This window comes from Kogia breviceps, chromosome X (assembly GCF_026419965.1).
Source record: "Kogia breviceps isolate mKogBre1 chromosome X, mKogBre1 haplotype 1, whole genome shotgun sequence".
Classification (NCBI taxonomy): Eukaryota; Metazoa; Chordata; class Mammalia; order Artiodactyla; family Physeteridae; genus Kogia; species Kogia breviceps.
This window is the reverse complement of record NC_081330.1, coordinates 656,523-678,157: the sequence shown is the minus strand read 5'-3', so window position 1 is coordinate 678,157 and position 21,635 is coordinate 656,523. Positions and strand designations below refer to the sequence as shown.

At 44.0% G+C, this 21,635-nt stretch overlaps 1 protein-coding gene across 3 annotated transcripts in view; it reads right to left on the bottom strand.

Annotated features, from left to right (window-relative positions):
- Positions 1-19,708, bottom strand: part of F8 (coagulation factor VIII) — a 105,221-nt gene extending 85,513 nt beyond the window's left edge. For all 3 annotated transcript variants that reach the window (XM_059051295.2, XM_067023634.1, XM_067023635.1), the window contains exons 1-3: positions 19,351-19,708; positions 6,512-6,633; positions 3,421-3,543 (exon numbers count right to left, since the gene is read on the bottom strand). In XM_059051295.2, the coding sequence (XP_058907278.1) occupies positions 3,421-3,543; positions 6,512-6,633; positions 19,351-19,496 (391 nt within the window). In that variant the 5' untranslated portion in view covers positions 19,497-19,708. The remainder of the gene's footprint in view (positions 1-3,420; positions 3,544-6,511; positions 6,634-19,350) is intronic.
- Between the last annotated feature and the right edge of the window lie 1,927 nt (positions 19,709-21,635).

Below are 21,635 nucleotides of genomic sequence, written 5' to 3'. Positions count from 1 at the left end.
CAGAGCTGTACTAGAGACCCCTGCACTGGCCCACTATAAAGTCAGCCTCTTTGGTAAAGAGGTGCCCCTCCAGTGAGCATGAGGGACAACTGGCTTCATCCAGAAGCAACAGCAGACCAATATCTGTGCTTGGCAGATCCTGGGGAACATTTAGAAAAACGTGAGTTGTACCTCAGATTGGAGAGTGTAGTTCAAGTGTCTGTGTGATTGTGGGTTGGTATAAAATTCTGAATAGTGAATACACTTGGATAGGGAGGGAGGGGATCATGGACAGGTAAAGAAGGGGCTTCAACTATATCTATAATGTTTAATTTCTTAAAAGAAAGGAAGCAAACATGGCAAAATGTTGAGATTTGCCAAAGTGAGGTAATGAGTACATGTTTGTTTGCTCTATTATTTCCTGTACGTTTTTTTTTTGTTTGAAATATTTCATTAGGAAAAGAATTTTTCCTAATACTAAGGTTGGGATTGCAGGGTTGATGAGAGGCCAAGAATGCGTGAAAACTATACCTGTCTTGGCAAGGCAGATGGTGAAAAATTGTAGGGTCACTACATGGTGGATCCCAATGAGAATGAAGAATTGCAGGAGTGAGAGAATGAGAGCTGGAAAAATAGGAAGTGAAGTTCAGAATGTTGAAAGCTTGAACCTGAGATTGTGGGTTCTCCTCAGGTTGCTAATAACAAGGTCTATCCTTCGGTGAAGACAAAGTTGATTTGTCAAGACCAGGTGAAGTAGGCGGTGCCTGGGAAAAAGCACTGTGCACAGCCCTTAAAGTTCACATATCTACTAATGTCTCCATCAGAGTCTTACCTGAGCTTACATATCAGCCACCGCAAATATTCTCAGCAGAATGTGTTTTGTGTAATTTTTGTCTTCTATTATATGAGGAAAAACACTGCTGGGACATTTGAGAGTTCAGAAAGTCTGCCTGTCTGCTTCCAGCATCCTGGTTAGCTCTCTATTCAACCCCCTGGTGCTGCTGGGTCAGCCTTGCCCCAGGTCTGGCCTAGGCCCCCAGAAGCTAGCCTGCGGAGACATCCCAAATTCCTGGGTGTCCAGCAGGAGTTGACACCCACATTCTGACTCACCATACCAAGGATTTCTGTTGGTCTCAGTCCTGAAGGGCCACAGCTCAGTGACCCCTGGGCGTGACTGCTCTACCACAGGACAAATGCTGCGCTTCAGAGGCTACTCCACCTCACTCTCTGGTGCCTTTAGCTAGTTTTCCTTTGCCTGATGTCTGCTCAGCAGCTTCGGGTTGGTACTTCTTAACTCGTATGCCCCCACACTGTCTTTCACGGCTCCCTCAAAGCTTTGCAGCTCGTGGCCAACCTCATCTCATTTCTACTCAGAGCCTCATTTTGTGGACCTACTTACAGCCTAGGTTGGTGTCTTGGAACGCCACTTGTCCAGAGGAGAAATGAAAAGCCTTTCTCTAGTACTGGCTTTCCATTTTCAGCTCAAGTCCAAACTTGAAATTTCCTTTGACAGACACTCCATGTGAACTAGCTATCCTGGCATACATCACGTGGCCACGTCCAACAACAATATGGCAGGGAAATGTGCTCCTGCCACTCTGGGGGAGGGGATGACTATTTGGTGAACTGAAATATAATTTACCAGAGTTGGTTGGGGAGATAAAAATGACAGGCTTGCAAAGCTGTAGAGATATAAAGCAGATCAGAAGTTGTCTGGACTGAGAGTGGGAGTGGGGCTGGAACTGCAAAGACAGAACTTCTGCACAACTGTCTACATTTAGTAAAAGTCATCAAACTACTTTAGATGAGTGAATTTTGTGGTATGTAAATTATACCTCAACAAAGCTGTTTAAAGATGCTGTAGGGAAACCATACACAAAAATTAATTTAAGATGGGTCACAGACATAAGTATGAAAGGGAAAATAATAAAACTTCTAGAGGAAAGCATAGAAGAAATTCTTCATGACTTTGGGATAGGCAAATGTCTTAAACAAGACACAAAGCTCTAACAGAAAAGGAAAAAAATGTGATACCTTTTTTATGCTTCATGAACTGTTGAACTTTCGTGCTTAATTAACTTTAAGAACTTCTGTTTACCAAAAATGAAAACTATTAAGAGAGTAAAATTAAAATTCAAGCTACAGACTGGAAGAAGATATGCAAATATTTATATCTGTCAAAGGATTTGTATTCAGAATATATAAAGGACCTCTACAAATCAATAAGAAAAAGATAAACAACTCATTTTTCTTTTCAACAGGAGAACACTTAAACAGTTGATCAGATACTTTACAAAGGGATATCAGAAAGGTCAACAAGCATATGAAGTGATACTCAACATCGTCACAGATTTAACTTACATCCTGGGACCCCCAGGCTAGTCTAAGGAGACCAGGAGCCTGTGGATCATAACATATAAATACACAGGCTCGTGCTAGGATCGTAAATCGCATAGGCATTAGGCCATTGACTCACTGTGTTGTTTCTGGGAAGAACCTCTGTAGATGTATGTGTGAGAGGTGATAGTCTATTTTCCCAGAACTCACCAGGCTTAGGGTGCAAAAGAGTCATCTCTATGGTCAGCTCCCAGCTGCAGAATTGTGGGAACCCTGGTCTCTCTAAAATGCCCCTAGATTAGTTCTGGAAGCTTCCAAGTAGATAAGCCTCATGGAAATAGCCTGCCAGGCACCAGTTAGAACCTGGGATGACTTTTCCTCTATAGCACCTGCCCCCTCCTGTCTTTCACCTTCCCCCAGTCCAGGTCTGCCCTGACCTAACGAGTGCAACCTAGAAAACTAATGCTTTCCAATTTCCGAATGAGAAATTAGTCAACGCATAAGCATAGTTAGACCGTACAATACAGGGCATGTGCTCCAATAATTTCTTGATGATTTACTTGAATCTTCTTGATCTGTATATGCCATAGTCTATCTGGGCAATATCACGGTCTGTCGTGGCTCTCCCTTCACTCCCTTCCTGCACTGTGAAGGTTAAGGAGAAGCTAGTTGAAGTGGGGACTGTGGCCAAACAGGTCACTTGCTGTAATGAGGTCAGCTGTGCTTCTGCTAGTTGGCCCTAATCGCATATTTAGAAATCGGGGGGAGGGGAGGCAGAGGAGATATCTGGAAAGTCTGAATCTAAGGAAGGAGAAGGAGAATTCTGTTTCATTTCTATACCATGGGCCTTGATCCTCCCTAGGAAGTTTTCTGGGCAGAGGAAGGCAGACACGGTGGGTCTTTAACATCCGTGGCCTGGCTCCCCAAGGGAGAACAGGGGACAGCAACAAGCTTTGGGGTTTAGACTAAAATGACAAGGTTCTTGACTTCATGAAATGGGCCTAGGTTTGAATCCCGAATCCACCATTCAGTAGCTGTATGCCCTTATACTCAATACTCTTCTGTCCCTAGGATGACAGGACAATAGGAGGGCATTTGACTCACCTTCAGAAGATTTCCAGTAGGATACGCCAATAGCATGGAGACTAACAGGATGAGAAGCCATATTCTTAAGTGTAATGACCACTGTGTCATAAACCTCAGCCTGGATGGTAGGACCCAGCAGACCTGCAAGAATGAGATGTCCCCCAAAGGTCATTTGGAGGGTGGCACTCCAGAAAACCTGTTATCACAAAAGTGATGGTCAAAGTCACAGTAGAGAAGCATGCCCCTATGGTGACTGATAAACAGTAGTAGCTGAATGAATGAATACATAAACTGCTATAACCAGCTCAGCCCCATAGTTGTTCTGAAGACAGATTTCTGACAATTCAGTCAATGCATTTATTCATTCAACTAATAATGGAGTTCCTACTATATTCTAGAAACTGCCCTAGGCACTAGAGATGCAGTAGTTAACAAGATAGATCATGGAGATAACATTCTAGAGACATTAAGCATGTAAATAAAGAAAGAAGAAAATTGTAGGTTGTTATAAATGCTATAAATGATGAGGCAGGAAGTAGAGGACACTTTAAATATGGTAAACTAACATGTGGTTGAAGCAGAGTGAACGAGCGAGGGAATAGTAGAAGATAAGGTTATCGAGGCAGGCAGGGAACATAACATGTAGGACTCTGTAGGCTACAGCAGTTGGGATGAATTTGGAATTTAGAAGAAGCAGACTTGGGACTTGTTTTGGAAGAAGGGTGTAAAAAGTATTAATAACCAGAAACATCAATTAAATAGAGTTGGGAGACCAGAAGGGGGTGCTCACGCCCTGTGACAATAGCAGAACCCAACGGGAAGGAGGCTCCTCATCTTTCCTGGCAAGGACTCAGCCAATGAGCAGCCAAGGACTCTTTGTTTACTCTAGCCCTTCCAACTTCCTTTTCCCCTCTATAAACTGTGTTCCTCCCCCCTTGCTGTTTGTAGCTTGCCATGGTTGCAGATCCCAAATTGCAAATTCTCTGCTGATCCTGAATAAACCCATCTTTTCTGGGGAAATATTTGGTAGTCTATTTATTTCAACAAGGTCAACAAGTCAACAAGACTTGCTCATGGGTTGGATATGGAAGATAGGGGGTAAAAAATGTGACAGAGCCAGGAGCCAGGAATGACTCCTGTGATTTTGGTTTGTGCAAGTGGGTGGTAGTCAGGCCATGGCACAGAAAATTTAGAAGAAAATCAAGACTTCTGACTTATACACATACTAAGTATAAGATGCCTACAAATGGTTTTATTGAATGGACTGGATTCAATGGGATGAAAATATGAAACAGGTTTATTTTTCATAGTTTTTAATTGTATGTGGAATTTCCCTTTGTTGCATTTTGAACAGTCCCACCTTTTTCCAGTAACATTCACATATTAAGAGCATCATTTTTAGGTACTAATAAAGCCAGTCTGGTCTAATATCAAACTTTTTATGTCACCTGCAAACTAAGGGTCCCTCCCTCCCCCAGTTCAGTTCTGAAACAGGCTCAGAAACCTGTAATGGGAAAAGGAAGTTTGGTTGGCAGCTTCACTGCTCTCTCATTTTACTGCCTCTGGACTTTCTAAAGTTGGAGCTAGTGGACAAAGGACAAGAGTGCAAAAAGAGACATGCAGACAAGATCTTTCTTGGCTTTGGTACCTCCTGGATGTGGCACATGCCAAAATTCTGGGTCTTTCGTTCTTAGAGAACTTATATGAGTTCTTTAGGGACTCTCTCCCTCTCAATATGGGGACGTCCTACCCCACCTCCCCCTGGCATGGGATACGCCCTCTCCAGCTGTCACTTTATCTCTCCTCTCAGTTTCTGCTTCTGACAGCACAATCACATAGATCTTTTCTGTTGGGATCCCCCAGCCCGGACAGGAAGTCCTCTCAGGCAGGGTCTTCTTGAGGCAAGTCTTGTCCTATGACCTTCCTGGTCTCACACCTGACAGCTGCAGTGCAGGTAGCTTCTGCTATAGCCCACTCTCCTTATTATGCCATCAGGGGAAGCTCCTCAACACTCTGGCATTGAAAGTTTTTCCAGATAAAAATCAGGCGCTAGTCAGTATCTTCCAAGCTGCAGAAGAACTATGTCAAGTTTTCTAAATGATTCTCCTGAAGACTCCCTCACTGCAGCTTGACATGAGGGAGAGGCCTCCCTCTCCCCATGGGAATATACAAAACACCAAAATGCTTTCAAAAGAAATCCTCAAGGGGACTTCCCTGGTGGTGCAGTGGTTAAGAATCCGCCTGCCAATGCAGGGGACACGGGTTCGAGCCCTGGTCCGGGAAGATTCCCACATGCCGCGGAGCAACTAAGCCTGTGTGCCACAACTGCTGAGCCTGCGCTCTAGAGCCCGTGAGCCACAACTACTGAAGCCCACATACCTAAAGCCCATGCTCTGCAACAAGAGAAGCCACCGCAATGAGAAGCCCGTGCACTGCAACGAAGAGTAGCCCCTGCTCGAGGCAACTGGAGAAAGCCAGCACACAGCAACAAAGACACAAGACAGCCAAAAAATTAATTAATTAAATTTTTTTAAAAAGAAATCTTCAAATCTAAACTCTTTCATAAGTTCCTAACCTTATTTTATATAGGCTGGAGGTATATGATGGGCTAAAGGTCACGGAACCAATTTTGGACCACTCCCTGACCAAGTCCTGAATAGGTGGCCTGATATCTCTCTTTAGAATTTGGGGGTACTTGTCACCTATAATTCTGAGCAATCATTCTAAGGTAGGAAATGTCTCATCCTAACATCTTGTTACATGCTTATTTGACACCTAAGTGGAGGTATCAAGCAAGCAGTCTGAACTAGAGATATAAACTTGGGACTTATTGGCATATATGATATTTTCAAGCCATGAGACTGGAATAAGATCAGCTAGGGATTGGAAGCAGAGAGAAAATAAAATGAACCCAGGTCCAAGATAAAGGGCACTCGAGCAGAGGAGGAGGGCCCAGTAAGAAGACCGAGACCATTCAGCCAGTGTATTTCCCCGAGAGGTGGTAATAAGGGAAGCCTGGCCAAGAAAACTGCAGCCCCAAGACTGGGAATCCTTGCAAGGAAATGAGATACCCAGTTTCTTAACAATGAGTCAATATTGTTTGCATTACCCATCCATGGTGGCCTGGGCTTGGCAATGTTGAAATGCTGATCCATGAACTCTACAAACACAGTCTTTTTGTACATGACTGAGGTGTTGGATGGAAAAGATCTTGGCATGCTAGGAGAAAACCTGTGTGAAGAAAGGAAAAAGTCATTCATTTTAGTTGATCCTTCTTCGAACCCACTTTAAAAAACAGCTGAGGGATTTCCCTGGTGGTCTGGTCGTTTAAGACTACACGCTTCCAGTGCAGTGGGCTCAGGTTCGATCCCTGGTCAGGGAACTAAGATCCCGCATGCCGTGTGGTGTGGCCAAAAAAATAAAACATAATTTAAAAAACAGCTGGGAGTAATGCTTCCATCCCACTCTTCTCTACTGTTAACAAGGCAGATTGGAAGCTGTATGTGAAGTCACAGAGAAACCTGCTGCCCCCAAAATTAGAGAGACAGACAGGTGAATGCAGAGAAGCACAACTTACTAGAACAGAAACCTTCAAGCAGAAATACCTGTGGGAACCAGTGCTGTAGCAGGAAATAAAATAAATAAATTTAAAAAAAATATTGCCAGACCATTCTGTTCTTATGCCTGCCCTCATGAGAAATTATTTTACCAGAGCTTAGCATTCTGGGATTTTAACCACCGCTTCATCTACCTGGAAGAAGGGCAACACCCAACATCATCCTGCTTCTCCTTCCACAAAGGGGAAAGGAAACACCCAACTCTAGGCGTCCTGCGTCAGCGAGTGAGACCGGGGAGCAGTGGTGAGGTTCACCGTCCAGGGGCACAGGCTCACTAAAAGACTGAAACCTAATCATAGGGCTGTAGAGCACTTCCCCACAGCTCACCACCACATTACTAAAGGCCTAATTTACCAAAGTTCCTTTTATCCAGTACATCATGTCTACCATTCAACAAAAACTTACAAGGCACACCAAGAGGCATTGAAAAAGAACCCTGCAGTTCATAGAGACTGAAGAAGCAGCAGAGCTAGAGTCAGATACGACAAGCATGCTGGAAGTATTAGACCAGAAATTTAAAAGGAAAAACTATGACTAACATGTTAAATATTTTAATGTAAAAAGGAGACAACATGTAAGAACCGATGGGTAATATAAGCAGAAAGATGGAAATTCGAAGAAAACTCAAGAAGAAATGTAGAGATCAAAAACACTGTAATGGAAATGAAGAGTGCCTTTGATAGGCTCCTTAGTAAACTGGATATTGTTAGGAAAACATCTCTGAGCTTGAGCATATGACAACAGAAACTTCCAACACTGAAAAGGAGAGAGAAAGTTGCTTCTCAAGGGCTATAGATCGTATCCTGAGTCACATCCCTGAGTTGTTTTGCAGATACTAAGACCCCCACGGGGCGGAAGAAGGTAAGTGCGCGCTGACCACCGGCGTGTAGACCCCAGACCATTGGAACCGGAAGGCTGATGATGTTGACTCCCTCCCGAAATACCACCTGGTTACCTCGCCACCAACCAGTCAGAAGAACGTCCGTGAGCTGGTCAGGTAGCCCGCCACCCGCTCCCTCACCTTGCCTTTATAAAAGCCCTTCCCCGGAAGCCATCAGGGAGTTCGGGTCTTTTGAGCAAGACCTGCCCGTTCTCCTTGCTTGGCCTCAGGTTGGGCGTCTTGCAATAAATGCTGCACTTTCTGCCACGGAAACTGCACCAAACAACCAAGTAAACTGAATGACTTAGCCAGTTGCTGTTAGCCAGCCTCGGTCGTTGGCACCCCCATGCTGCCAAAATGGACATATAAATGGAGCAGCCATGGTGGTGAAGGTGCATGGGCTCAGCATCATGGACTCGCCAAGGCTGATCTATCTACTGCTGTTGTAAATGGCCAGCTTGCCAGGAACAGAGGCCAACACTAAGGCCCTGATATGTCACCATTCCTCAAGGAAACTGTCCAGACACTTGGTGAGCCTCAGTAAGCTAAGCCCCAATAAACTTCCTGCACACATACATACACAAAAGAAATAAAGCAGACAATCCTTTTTTTTTTTTGAAATTTGTGTGCTTAAAAAGCTATAAAATCGGGCTTCCCTGGTGGCGTAGTGGTTGAGAATCCGCCTGCTGATGCAGGGGACACGGGTTCGTGCCCTGGTCTGGGAAGATCCCACATGCCGCGGAGCGGCTGGGCCCGTGAGAGGCCACAACAGTGAGAGGCTCGCCTAGCACCAAAAAAAAAAAAAAAAAAAAAGCTATAAAATCACCCAAGGAAACACAGAAGTTGTCACTACTTGCACAATGTTGGTTGGCAACATTCTTTGTCACCCGATTTGCTTTCAGATAATTCAGCGACAGCTGTAAATTTGGGGCAATGCCGTCACCCGTGATTAGCAGAACCCCGCTCGGAACGACCGAAAACTTAAAAAGCCCCCAAATGGTGCTTCGCAGCGAAAGGGTAGGCGTGAGGCTGTCAGAGCTCTTTCGTGAGGCACACAGTGGCCCCCCGCCCACCCAAACCGCGGCTATGCTAAGGCGAAGCTGGTACCCAGCACGGTGGAACCATCTGGTAGGTGCCCGAGTTTGTGCCCCTGGAACTCTGATGAGGGCCGTGGCCCAGAGACGTAGGTTTGAACGGCTCTGGTGAAAAATAAAAGTGCATCGAATGGCAGGCAGAGCAGACGCTGGTGCGCGAGTTTCCGGGAGCCGCACTCGACACGAACGGCAGGCGACGGTGGAAAGAAGAGGCCCAGACACGGGCAGACACACCACACAGCCACTTGCAGAAGGAGGCTCTGTGAGCCCTGAACAGTGTCGAAATCAGGGAGCAAGGACCAGCCAAGGAAATGAGGGCGATGCCCCTTCACAAGACACAAGGCTTTGGCAGAGCCTGACAATGCTGAGCCTGCACCCAACAGTCCGGCAGCTCTTGCTTCACCCAAACTCTGTTGCGAGCACGAGAGAAACTGGCCAACCGACAGTCACAGAGGAAGACCTCAGCAGCCTTGGAGGGATGCAGCAGCAGAGATGGACTGAAAACACTCCTTCAATGTGTGCATTGTTTTGCGTACACCTCTCTCAAGGAGGAGGCAAAGATGAGACTGACTTAATTCTCTCGTCCCTGACAGCCCTCCCCTCCCGGGGAGCCTTGCAGCTCACTCCATCCCAGGGCTTCCAGGACACCCGAGAAAGCACGTGCTGGGAGCAGCTCGGCCAGCCCAAGGCCAGGACAAGTGACTCTCTGTACTGGCTGAGGGCCAGAAGCCAGTGCACTGATAAGGAAGCCCTTCCAGTAAAAGGAGCTGATTTACGGAGGAAGGCGTGGGGACCTGCATGGACCAGAGTGCACGAGCAGCCTGAATGAGCAGATTGTCAGAGGCCCATCTCATCTACTCGTGCTACACAGCCACCCTTACCTCGAGTCACACTCATAGCCATGTGGGGGTCCCTGACGACCAGTTGCTAGGGGGGCAAAAAGCCTGAGCTTATGTACAGTTGGGTCAGCTTGGTATTCAGGTACGAGCCAAAAATTGACTGCTGTTGTATTACGGCCCCACTCAGGGGTGGATTTAATAGACAATGGCGAAGGAAAACCTCCCGATGGGCCAGATTTTGGCTAATGTTGGTTGTTCACTTTGAGCAGAAAGAGAAATGGCTCAAGGCTCAAATATATACAGACTAATGGACTTGGCTGGCTGTTCAAGGGCCTAGAAAGAAAAGGACTGGAAGGTCAAGGACAAGGAAGTCTGGCGCAAAGGCATATTAGTGAGTGGGTACAAAATTAAAAAACCTTCATGCCATATGTTAATGCCATCAGAGAATAGCTACTGTGGAAGAAGTGCAAAACAATAACAGAGACAAAATGACTGACAATTACCAGCCTGTACATGGGCCATCTCTGTGCTGACAAGATGTGAGCCAAGTGGCTGCGGAGGCATGGAGAGAATTAATGCATGGACCCAAAAGCAAGGGTTCCCACTGACTAAGGCTCATTTAACTTGTGTTGCCTCCCCAAATCCAACCTGCCAGCAACAGAGACCAATGCTGAGTTCCTAACTGGGCACTGTCCATCATGGAGACCAGCCAGAGATTCGGTGGCAAATTGCATTGGATCCCTTCTACCCTAGATGGGCTAGCTCTGCATTCTGAAGAGAAGAGACATGTATTTCAGGGATATGCTAGCTTTCCTGCCTGCAGGGCCTCAGCCGGCACCACTGTCTGAGGGATCACAGAGGGTTTGATTCACTGATGTAGGATCCCATATGGCATCATATCAGACCAGGGGACCACTGTACAGCAAAGGAGGTGCTGGAGTGAGCCCATGACCATGGCATCCACTGGCTTTATCAGATGCCACCCCATGCAGAAGCTGCCAGACAGAGAGAGCAATGGAATGGCCTCTTAAAGGCACAGCTAAAGCTCCAGCTTGGAGGCCGGGCTCCATAAGGGTAGGGGGTCAACCTCCAAGGTGCTGGATATGCATTGATTCAAAGATGGTTCTGTGGCCCGAATGAGAACACACGGGTTTAGGAACCAAAGAATGGCAGCAAAATAACCTCTCTTACCCCGTGACCCACCCGGGGAGTCTGCGCCACCCATCCCCACCTGCAGCTCTGGGCTCGGCAGTGTAGAAGGTCCTCACAGCACAAAACACAAGAGGCTCACCGAGTGGGAAGCCAGGGGCGCCGCCTGGGCACCTGGGGCTACCGTACCCAAGGAGCAGCACGCCAGACGAGGAGCCCCCGGGACACGACCGCCAAGGGGGGAGGGCTGTTCCACGCGAAGCGGGCAGGAGTGGGTCACACCCCAGGGAAGCCACAGCAGCTGAGGGGCGCGACGCGACGGCCCCTGGGGCCTGGACAAGCTGCAGGTGAGGACGTGGAGGGTGAGTGAGTGGGGGCTGTGATGGAGATGGGGAGGGGGCGGCCCGGAAAGTACTCGAACCAGGCCACCTGGAGGGTGGGTGCTGCTGGACGGCAGCCCTCCGCTCCGGTATCTTCCAGGAGCACCCCCTGGGCTCATGCCCTGCCCACAGCGGCCTGGACGCCCCTTTTCCAAAGCAGCCCAGTGGCCCTTCTCAGGGAGGCCACGCCCATCCCCCCCCCAGCAGACCACAGCCCCTTTCTGGAGGTCACGCCCCCTTCCCTGGATAGCCACGCCCCTTCTCAGGATAGCCACGCCCCTTCCCAGGATAGCCACGCCCCTTCCCAGGATAGCCAGTGCTTAATGACCAATCAGTACAGAGACACAGGGGCCTGGCCGCGTTGGCCCAGGTGGGACAACGCAGAAGGGTCCTTCCCGCTTCAGAGCTCCTTGTAGGGCCGGCCTGCGCTGCGGCCCAGCTTCTCCCTCCGCCCTCCCCTGCTTTCCCAGGTAGTGATCCCAAGAACACTCTAAATAAAATTCCCGCACAGTCTGCTTCTGGGGAACCCAAATGGTGATATTAATTCATATTTAAATGTGCTCTAATTTCATCCATCTCTAGAAATTTCCATGGCATTAGCCTAGGCATAGACCTACATGGCTTTTAGTCATTTAACATTATTTGATGCCTACATCATTGAGTATACTCCTCCCTTCGGTTCATTTGTCCCATCTTCTGGCCTTCCACTGTCATCAACTCACCCCTAGTTTGTTCCCTTCCCCTTTTCCCACTCCATCTCCTTGGCTCTCCTGAGTCTACCCTACTCAGTTTCTCCAAAGTTTCCATTGGTTTCTAACAAGACTCAGACCCATGTCCAGAGATAGGTATTTTGACATACACTAGCATAGTACTTTCACTTTAATATTTATGACTAAAATGAAAATATAAGACATAAAAAATGTTTACTAGATCAAGAGCGCACAGAAAACAAATTTTTCTCTCTCTGAGGGAAGAGTGAGAACCAAAAGCTAGATGAAAGATCAAGATTGTGAGACAGAAACAGAAGGCCTAGGCCCTAGTCAAGTGGGACGTGATTTATGTCTCACATTCAGGGCAATCTGCACAGTAAGTGACAAAATGTTCCCGGGTTCACAGGTTTTACTCCTTCCTAACTTATGTGGGTTTTTTGTTTGTGTATTTCCCTTGAGGTTTGATATATAAATCTTGCCAAATATATTTGGCAACAATGTCCTTGACCTGAACTGTTCTTTCACATTTTATCTAAAACCAATCGGAAAACCTATTATATTCCCTGACCCTTGCTTAGAAGAAGTGGAGCAGCTGCAGGGATAGATAATACAAAACTGAATTTTCCCAGATGTTTGTTTCAGACCTTGGCAGAGGTTGTCAGGATGTGTCCAGAGTCAGCTTATCCTGTTAATCAGTATCAAAATAATCTAGACTATAAAATGGTATCATCAAAATAAAAATTCTATCAACTTTTTCCTGGTAAATACATGTGACTGCCTATAAAACAATGGAAAGCTAGATAATAAATCATTTTATCCATTCAATTCAATTTTACACTCAGTCTATTATTCACTATACCTCAGCCTGCATGTTAGATGCAGGCTTTAATAATAAAACTATAATACAAGCACAATGTATCAAGTACAAATATTTCAATATTAATTTTCAAAAAGACCAACATTAATGGATAAATAGTCAATGGTTCATTTAGATAGCAGGCTACTGACCATCTGGGCCTCTACTTCAGGATCATTAACACTGCACAACCACAGGCTTGGATCTCTTCCTTAAACCATACACAAAAGTTAACTCAGTGTATCAAAGAACTAAATATAAGAGCTAAAACTATAAACCTCTTAGAAGAGAACAGGTGTAAATCTTTGTGACTTTGGATTTGGCAATGGCTTTTTAGATATGACACCAAAACCACAAGCAACCAGCAGAAAAAAGAATAGATAAATTGGAGTTCATTAAAATGAAAACCTTTGTGCTGGGAGAAAATATTGGAAACAGGTAACATCTCAAAATGTACTTCTATCTGGAATATACAAAGAATTCTCAAAACTCAACAATAGTAAGACAACCCAATTTAAAAATGGGCCAAAGATCTGAATAGGGCTTCCCTGGTGGCTCATTGGTTGAGAGTCCGCCTGCCGATGCAGGGGACGCGGGTTCGTGCCCCGGTCCGGGAGGATCCCACGTGCCGCGGAGCGGCTGGGCCCGTGAGCCGTGGCCGCTGAGCCTGCGCGTCCGGAGCCTGTGCTCCGCAACGGGAGGGGCCACAACAGTGAGAGGCCCGCTTACCGCCAAAAAAAAAAAAAAAAAAGATTTGAATAAACATTTTATTAAATAAGATACAGGAACGGTCAATTACACATGCAAAGATGCTCAGCATCTTTAGTTATCAGAGAATGTAAATTAAACATACAGTAAGATACCACCACATAGTCATTAAAATGACTAAAATTAAATACTGGTAACATTAAATATTGTCCAGTATGTGTTGCCACGAACACTTTCATGCATTGTTGGTGAGAGTACAAAATGGTACAACCATGCCAGAAATCTGTTGGTAGTTTCTTATAAAGTTAAACGTGCATTTCAGCATGATCCAGCAATTTCACTCCTCGATATTTACGTAAGATAAAGGAAAGCAGATGGCCACACAAAAACTTGCACAGGTATGTCCATAGCAGGAAACAATCCAAAGGTCCATGTGGCAAGGAAAAGATATACACATTGTGATATATTCCCATGATCGAGTAGTAATCAGCAATAAAAAGGACAGAACAACTTGATGCAACAACCTAGGTGAATTTCCAAATCACGATGCTTAAGATAAAAAGCCAGACACTGAAGAGTGCATACTGCATGAATCTACTGATATAAAAGTCTTGTAACATCAAAAGCAAATCTGTAATTACAGAAAGGAGCTTGTTGCCTGGCGCCAGGTAAGGGTAGAGAGACTCACTGAACAGTTGCAGGAGGGTCGACTAGGGTGGTGGTTATGTAACTTGTATGCGTTCGCCAAAGCTTATCAAACTGTACATTTGAAACTCTGTGTGTTTCATTGTATGTAAACCACACCTGTGGGAGGCAAACTGTTGTCCCTCGTGACCTCTGCCGTTTGGTGTTATGCTCATGAATATGTTCTGTTAGACAGATCCGAAGCATGAAACAGACTTGGTGCACTCTTGCTAGCATGAAGATGGAGGGTGCCGCATGGAAACTGAGAGAAGGAACTAAATTCCAATTCAGCCTGGAAGTGGATTCCCCCACAGAGTCTCCAGTAAGGAGCAAAGCCTCGTCAACACCTTGATTTTGGCCTTGTATGATCCTGAGCAGAGTACCTAGTTGAGCCCACCTGGACTTCTGACCCACTGAAACTGTGAGATAATAATAAGTGGATGTTGTTGCAAACTGCTAAGTTTGAGGTAATTTGTTACACAGCAGTAGGAAACTTAACAGTATGCTCAAAGTTGATCCAAATACCAAAAAACTAACTTGACAACCAAATTTAAAATGTGATTAAAAATCATGCTTCTAAATGAAATCAAAGAGGATATCACAGACTCTGTTGAAAACAATGAAAAGAAAACTCTTCATAACATAACCTATGGGATATGGAAAAATTGTTCTCAGAGAAAAACGTATAGCTTTAAATGCCTTCACTGTTAAAAACAAAGGACAGGCTACCCTGGTGGCGCAGTGGTTGAGGGTCCGCCTGCTGATACAGGGGATGTGGGTTCGAGCCCCGGTCCGGGAAGATCCCACATGCCGCGGAGCGGCCGGGCCCGTGAGCCGTGGCCGCTGAGCCTGCGCGTCCAGAGCTTGTGCTCCGCAACGGGAGAGGCCACAACAGTGAGAGGCCTGCGTACGGCAAACAAAAAAAAAAATACAAAGGACAAAAGAAAGAGAAAAGAACATATTATTTTCCCTAAGATATTAGAAAAAATATAGCATGACAAGCCAAAAGAAACTAGCATTGATAAAGATAAAATCTGAAAATAAATTAAATATAAAAAATAACCAGGGACTTCCCTGGTGGCGCAGTGGTTAAGAGTCGGCCTGGCAATGCAGGGGACACAGGTTTGAGCCCTGGTCCGGGAAGATCCCACATGCCGTGGAGCAACGAAGCCTGTGAGCCACAACTACTGAGCCCAGGTGCCACAACTACTGAGCCTGCGCTCTAGAGCCCATGCTCCGCAACAAGAGAAGCCACCGCAATGAGAAGCCTGGGTAACGCTACGAAGAGCAGCCCCCGCTCGCCGCAACTAGAGAAAGCCCGCGCGCAGCAACGAAGACCCAACGCAGCCACAAATAAATAAAATAAATAAATTAATTTTTAAAAAACAACGAAGAAGAACAAAAAGAGCCAAAAGCTCATTATTTGAAAAGACCACCCCCAACAACAACCAAAGAGACATCCCTGATAAACTTGTTCATGTAGAAAAGATAAATAACAAAAATTTAGGAATTTAAGAATGAGAAAGGGCAAATAGCTACAGATAATGTGGAGTAAAATAATCAAGAGAGAGTGCTATATGCAACACAGTGGCAACAAAATTGAAAAAATAAAGGAAATGATTTCCTAGAAAGGTATAAAATTATTAAAGCTGACTCCAAAAATAAGTTGAAATTTTGATTTGACTAGTTAACATAGAAGAGCCTGAAGAGATGATTAAAGATATTGCAAATGTCACTTGGACCAAATGGATTCATATGTGAGTCTTATCTAACTTTAAAACAATAGATAACTCTAATGTTACTTGAGCTATTTTAGGCAATAGAAAAGGATAGAACACTCACCAATTCATTTGATACAGCCAATAAAACTTTAATACCAAAATCTAATAATAATAATAGTAAAAAATAAAGCTATATATCCAGAAAAAAATAAAAACAGTAATTTGAAAAGATATATGTACCCCAATATTCATAGCAGCACTATTTACAATAGCCAAGGCATGGAAACAACCCAAGTGCCCATCAACAGACAACTGACTTAAGAAGATGTGTTTTACACACACACACACACACACACACACACACACACACACACACAATGGAATACTACTCAGCCATAAAAAAGAATGAATTCTTGCCATCTGTAGCAACATGGATGAACCTAGAGAATATTATGCTTAGTGAAATAAGTCAGACAGAGAAAGACAAATACTATATATTTCACTCATATGTGGAATCTAAAAAATGATACAAATGAATGTATACGCAAAACAGAAACAGACTCACAGATATAGAAAACAAACTTATGGTTATCAAAAGGGAAAGGGAAGGGGGGAGAGACAAATTAAGGGTATGGGATTAACAGATACAAACTACTATATATAAAATAGGTAAACAACAAGGATATACAGTATAGCACAGGGAACTATAACCATTATCTTCTAAAAACCTATGATGGAATATAATATGTAAAAATACTGAATCACTATGCTCTACACTTCAAACTAACACAATATTATAAATCAACTATACTTAAATTAAAAAATAAAGCTATAGCTCAATCCCACATAACAAAGGCACACAGTGTCTAAAAAAATATTAGCACACAGAACCCAACAATAATCAAATTGTATGAACATTAGATTTTACTTCAAGAATGTAAGGATATTCAATGTCAGGAAGTCTATTGACATAATCTATTTGTCCTCAACATATTAAAGGCCAAAATTCATATGATGCTAGAATGCTGAAAAGCCATTAGTAATGAAAATTTTATGGCAAGGAGTAACAAAGACCACTTATCAAGAACAAACAGCAAATGTTATTCTAAAAAGCAAAATATGAAGACTGTTTCAAGTAAAATCAATAAGATAAGAAAAAAATAACTGATTAAACATTGGAAAAGAGCTAGAATCTGTCTTATTTTGAATATGATTCAATACACATAGAGACTGCCATGTAAAATTATTAGAATTTATATGAGAATTCAGTAAGGTAGCTAGATTTGAGATGAATATACACAAACCAATAGCTTTTCTCTATTCTGGTACTTAACATCAAGAACATAGGAGAAAACATCTGATTAACAATAGCAACATATTTATAAAATGCATAGGGATAAATGTCATAATAAATTACTTACATTTATTATATTAATAAAAATTATGTAGAAATTTAATGAAATTTAATGATACTAATATATATGAGAATTTTATATGATGAATGTTCTCATTCAAATCAGTGGCAAAAGATGTATTGTTTGATAAATGGAGCCTTGCAATAGGCTATTGATCTGGATGGAAATAAAACTAGATAGATCCCACTCCCATACCATATACAAAAATAATTATCAGATGAATTGAAGCCATAAATGTAAAAAGCAAAACAGTAAAAATCTTGCAAGAGAATCTGGGAGAATAAACAGACTTCATGTGCAGAAAACAAAGTCAATAGACAAACAATAAGTCTTTGGTGAAATTGCAGTATACATTAGTATATTAACGTATTATAACAAAGGGTTAACACTTGTAAGAATAAAATAGTTCTCATAATCTAAAAAAAAAAAAAAAAAGGAAAGACCCCAAAGAAAAATGGGCCAAACATGTGAATAGTCAAATCTCAAAATATAAATGCAGCAGCCAACAAGCATTTGAAAAGATGTTCAGCCTCATTAGAAATAAAAGGAATGCGATTATTGTAATGATGAAATATCACTCCATACCTACTAGACTGGCAAAAATTAAAAAACAAGGTAAAACTTATTGCTGATGTGAATGCAGGGAGAAGGGCACTCCTATATGTTGATGGGAGAAATGTTTGAAGAGTTCTAGCCTTTTGGGAAATTAAAACTAAAAAGGAAATATTCCCTTCATTCCAGCAATATCCCTCTTGAGAATGTGTCCTATAGGAATAAAAGCATCAGTATGTAATGATATGGGATATAATGGCCAAAAACCTGGAATAATAGGGAATTTTATTTAGCCATTAAAAAGATGGAAGTTATGCCAACTGACTTGGACAGAATTCTCTTAGGTGTTAGTGAGTGAGAATAGTGTATAATATCCCATTTTTGTAAAACAAACAATGACCAAGAAAACCTTTCTTTGCATATATGTGCAGCCATGTGCATGTACATGAATATCTATTACCATCCTAGGATTACGTGACCGGGGATAAGCAAGAAGGCGGCTCAAGTAGAAGGAGGGCGGGGAGCAAAGCAAAACGAACAGAAAAGACTGTAATGTATGTGCGACCATATTTAATATTTACCTCACCATTATACGTATCGGGTTGAAATCTTTATAATACACATTTAAAGAAGACAAAACCGAATTGAAAACAAATGACTTCAGCATTCAACTCAATAAGCGAAGAGTTAAGATCAACTAAATGAACCAAAGGAAGCTAGGAAGAGGAAACGAATTGATGAAAGTAAAAACAGAAATTGATAGAACCAAAAGATGGGTCCTAGCAAAAGCAATAAAATCGAGAAACTTCCTGGAAATATTATTTATAAGAGAGGTAAAGAGAACATACACAGACGAAGAATAGAGATGTAACTCCAGACACAGAACAGTTTAACAATATCACAAGACCATTATGTAACTTGATACCGATACATTATCAAATCTAGGGGTAACCGATTGCTTTCTAGGAAAATGTGTATAACCAATATTGACTGAAGAAGAGGTAGAAAAGTCTGAATAAATCAACGACCATAGATAACATCGGAAAGATTGTTTAATACTACTCTCCCCAAATGCACCTGAACCCAGAAAAGATGCAAAGTTTCTGAATTCATGGCCGATACTATCCATACAGCAAACTTGCGTGTAATATTGATGGGTCTTAGTGTTCTCCCTGTGGAAGCTGCGGGGTAGGCTGAGGGAAGTTTCGTTCTGTCTCTTATGCTGCTTGCCTTTTCGCCCTCACTCTCCTCCACTCTCTAGTTTCCAGAGAGAAGCAATGGACAAAAGCAGCCAGAGCCGCAGCCCCAGCACCCCGACCGGCCCGTCTAGAGCCGGCCTTTACCTTGTGTCCACGTGCAGCCCACTGAGCAGCTCACTCTGCATATAGTCCCAGGACAGTTCCACCGCACCCAGGTAGTATCTTCTGATGGCACCAAAGCTGAAAGGCAAAAGGCACAGAAAGAAGCAGCTGGAGAGCTCTATTTGCATGGCTCTGATTGCTAGAAAATGTGAGACTGGAGAAACGAAAGATGAATTCTTCTCTAAAAATATCTTTGGCTCCCAGGAGAAAAAAGGTAAATTTTGTATGATCTAGTGAAAAGTCCCACAATTTTCCCAAAGGACTTTAGGGAACTTGACTGGCTGGAGTGACAGCAGCATTAGCGCTCAGCAGTGACGGAGAGGATTGCTTCCTTTCTGGCAGTGGAAGCAGCCACAGGAAGAACTGAGTAGGAAAAGGGAGGCTGAGCTAAAGCTTAACCCGTTCACCTCTGAAAGCAGCAGGGGCACAAAAATGCTGCTTTGCTCAGAACCTTTGAGGAAAAGAAAGAGGGGGCCGAAGGTGAAGAGGAGCTCCAATCTGTGTTCATAGTCCTAGTGCGCTCCGTCTTTCTTAGTAGCAGCAGCAGCAAGAGACGCCAAAGATGTTGTAGAAGATTCTGGAATCCACCTGCACCAGCAAGAGTAACATTCTAATAGTCTCCCTGCTTCTACCCTTGCCCCTCACAGACACCAATGAATGACCTTGAAAACCATAAAGCGGATCCAGTTACTTCTTTGCCCAGAAACCTCCACTGGCTTCTGACCTCACTCAGTATAATCCTACATTTTGACCATGGCCTAGAGTCTTCCCCATGATCTGCATGTCCCTTCCCCCCACCTCCAAGGTTTCCTCTCACTCCAGCTATTGGCCTCCTTGCTCTTCCTTAAAACACCGAGCACACCCTTGCACCTGGACCTTAGCATCTGCCGTTTCCTCTACCTGAAACCCCTTTCCCCAGATCGCCACACGCTTCCACTCCCACACCTCCTGCAAGTCTTGGCTCAAATCTCACCTTCTAATGAGCTCAAATCTGGACAAGCGGGCTTCCCTGGTGGCGCAGTGGTTGAGAGTCCGCCTGCCAATGCAGGGGACACGGGTTCGATCCCTGGTCCGGAAAGATCCCACATGCCGTGGAGCAACTAAGCCCGTGAGCCACAACTACTGAGCCTGCGCTCTAGAGCCCGCGAGCCACAACTACTGAGCCCACGTGCCGCAACTATTGAAGCCCACGCACCTAGAGCCTGTGCTCCGCAACAAGAGAAGCTACTGCAGAGAGAGGCCCACGCACCGCAACGAAAAGTTGCCCCCGCTCGCCGCAGCTAGAGAAAGCCCGCGCGCGTGCAGCAACAGACCCAATGCAGCCAAAATAAATAAAAATAAAATAAATAAATTTATTTTTAAAAAAATCTGGACAAGCGCCTTGACACTGTAAGTTCTCTATCCCCACCGGCACTAGCGGTATCTCTCTTGGCTTCATTTGCTTACAGAGCACTCATAACTACCCAGCATCCACGTATCTATTTCCCGTGCATCGTTGCTACCTGATGCTTCTTAAGGTTGTTTACATTTGGCCTGAGTATAGGCTATACCTCCTTACATCAAAATATAGCCATGCTGAGCTCAAGCAGAGAACCTACTCAGTTTAATGTATATTAGGAAGTATGAGAGCCTCCCAAAGGCCTCAAAGTATAGGAGCTAATAAGAACCTTGATCAGGGTTTCTGTAAGAAGTGTTATCACGGAGAGTCCACTTTTGCACGGATAGGAATGTGTTTGGGAGCCATTGGCAAGGTATTGTCCAGATTGGAAAGAATCAGGAAGAAGCCCCTTGGGTAAACATTTGCCGAGACCTTCTCTCTGCCAGGCACAAGTGTGCAGAGATAATAGCTGGCATGTAATATATTCCAGGAACCGTTCTAAGTGCTTTCTAATGCAGCAAGCATTCTTGTCTTCATTGTACAGGTGATGAAACTGAAGCACAGAGAGGTTAGGCAACTTGGCCATGGTCACACAGTTTGTAAATTGTAGCATTCAAACCCATTTAATCTGGCTCCAGAAGTCTTGCTCCTAACCCTTTTGCTATACGTCCACGCTTCAGAGACGAATAAAATCCAGTTCCTGTCTTCTGGGAGTCATGCTGCAGCGGCGGGGACAAAAAGGTAGATACATAGTCACAATACAGAGTGATAATTCTCTGCCATGTGCTTTACACATCATGTGATTTAATCCTCACAATAAGACTGCAAAGTGAGTACAGATGAACCACCTGAGGGGCAGGTGGTTTGCCACCTTAATGGTGGCATGGTT